This window comes from Triticum urartu, chromosome 2 (genome assembly GCF_003073215.2).
Source record: "Triticum urartu cultivar G1812 chromosome 2, Tu2.1, whole genome shotgun sequence".
NCBI lineage: Eukaryota > Viridiplantae > Streptophyta > Magnoliopsida > Poales > Poaceae > Triticum > Triticum urartu.
The window spans coordinates 28,260,188-28,262,264 of NC_053023.1; the positions used below are offsets into that span (position 1 = coordinate 28,260,188).

General features: G+C 54.7%; 1 protein-coding gene across 1 annotated transcript; it reads left to right on the plus strand.

Annotated features, from left to right (window-relative positions):
* The first annotated feature begins 308 nt into the window (after positions 1-308).
* LOC125535355 (expansin-A1-like) lies at positions 309-1,574 on the plus strand. Its single transcript, XM_048698409.1, has 2 exons — positions 309-514; positions 598-1,574. The coding sequence occupies exons 1-2, from the start codon at positions 361-363 to the stop codon at positions 1,227-1,229; spliced, it is 786 nt and encodes a 261-aa protein (XP_048554366.1). The 5' UTR covers positions 309-360; the 3' UTR covers positions 1,230-1,574.
* Positions 1,575-2,077: the final 503 nt, after the last annotated feature.

The window sequence follows — 2,077 nt, forward strand, 5'->3', positions numbered from 1 at the left end:
CAGAGGCGCCCAACAGTTTATTGACCCGGGAACATGGCCAGAGCTCTCCCGATAGAATCTCCCACGAGCCTCCATGCGTCGGCCTGGACCAATAATGCCGCTCGCCAGCACCGCCACCGCTCCAGCTCGTGTCCCCGTCACCCCGGCTCCCGAAAGAGCACGCACTCCAGCCGCATCTGTGCATGCACGCCCACATGCATGCACGGGCACGGCCCGTCGCAACGCGCCAGCAGAGCTTCCTCCGGGCTTCCATCCCCCAGCAGGCCCCAGTGCAGTGCAAGGCATGGCTACTTAAACTCCTAGATCTGCCTGTCATGTCCGGCCACTAGCGATACCACGAGCTTCATTGATCTCTGTAACATGGGGACGTCAGCTGGATCGTCTCTTCGGCTCTTCGTGTTGTTCGCGGTCGCGACGTGCCTGCTCTGGAGCACGGCCTCCGGCTTCTCGGCGTCCGGCGTCAACAGGGCCTTCGCCACCTTCTACGGCGGCAGCGACGCCTCGGGAACCATGGGTACGCGCGCAAGTGTAGTTAACTTCATTCGATCGTGATGAACACACAGAAAGAAGCTGATGATGCGATTGCGATGCGTGCAGGCGGGGCATGCGGGTACGGGAACCTGTACTCGACGGGGTACGGCACGAACACGGCGGCGCTGAGCACGGCGCTGTTCAACGACGGCGCCTCCTGCGGGCAGTGCTACCGGATCAGGTGCGACTACGCGGCGGACCCGCGGTTCTGCATCCGCGGCGCGTCGGTGACCATCACGGCCACCAACCTCTGCCCGCCCAACTACGCGCTGCCCAACGACGACGGCGGCTGGTGCAACCCGCCGCGGCAGCACTTCGACATGGCCGAGCCGGCATGGCTCAACATCGGCGTCTACCGCGGCGGCATCGTGCCGGTGCTCTACCAGCGCGTGCCCTGCGCCAAGAAGGGCGGCGTCAGGTTCACCGTCAACGGCCACGACTACTTCGAGCTCGTGCTCGTCAGCAACGTCGGCGGCGTGGGCTCCATCCGGTCCGTGTCCATCAAGGGGTCCAGGACCGGGTGGATGCCCATGTCCAGGAATTGGGGGGTCAACTGGCAGTCCAACGCGCTGCTCACCGGCCAGAGCCTCTCGTTCCAGGTCACCAGCACCGACGGCCAGACGCTCACCTTCCCCAACGCCGCTCCCGCCGGCTGGGGCTTCGGCCAGACCTTCGCCACCAACAAGCAGTTCTCTTAAGAGACGATCATAAGTACGAGTGGTTTATTAATTTATACTCCAGCCTTTTTTGTGGGGGATGTGTGTCTTTGATCAGTGATCGGTGTGAACGTTCGGTCATCGGTGTGTCGATCGCGGTGATATCTTCGCCTGACGAGGTATTGTGTCCATCCATGCATTTGCCTCTGCATCCGAGGCTTCATGATGACCAATATGCCAAGAGTTTCATAAAATTTGAAGCTATGGTTGATTTTTTTTTTCTCAAAATTTGGGAGGTTTTAGGAATATTCTGGAAAAAAATGACGCATGTCGTCCTCCGATTGGCCAGAACTGAATTTCTAATGAAATATAAAGTCAAAAGGCAAATATCATGGCATTGGTGGATTTTGAGAAAGTGTTTGACACTATGGAACACGACGCTATCCTGCAAATTTTTAGAGTTTAAAGGTTTGATGAGAAATGGGGAGCTTGGATCAAGGAGATCTTATCCTCTCGAACACCTTCCATCCTTTTGAATGGTGTGCCCCATTAAGCAGTACAATGCAAACATGGGATTCAGTACCACTGTTAATTGACACTTCTATTTGTCTTGCCAGCAGATTTATTTCAATCTGTTCTCGATGACATGTATCTTTGTGGGGAGCTGTATTCTCCAACCCCATCTCATGATCCGGACTATCCAATTGCGCAGTATGCTGGTGATATGTTGTTGGTTATGCCGGATATTGATTCTCAACTTCCGGCCCAGAAATGAATGTTACAAGTTTTTTTTTGTTGCTAAATCCACTTGTTTGAAAGTGAATTTTCGTTCTCCATGTTGCTTATCAATTTGATTGATGATGTAGCTTCTCATTTGGCCAATTTGATTG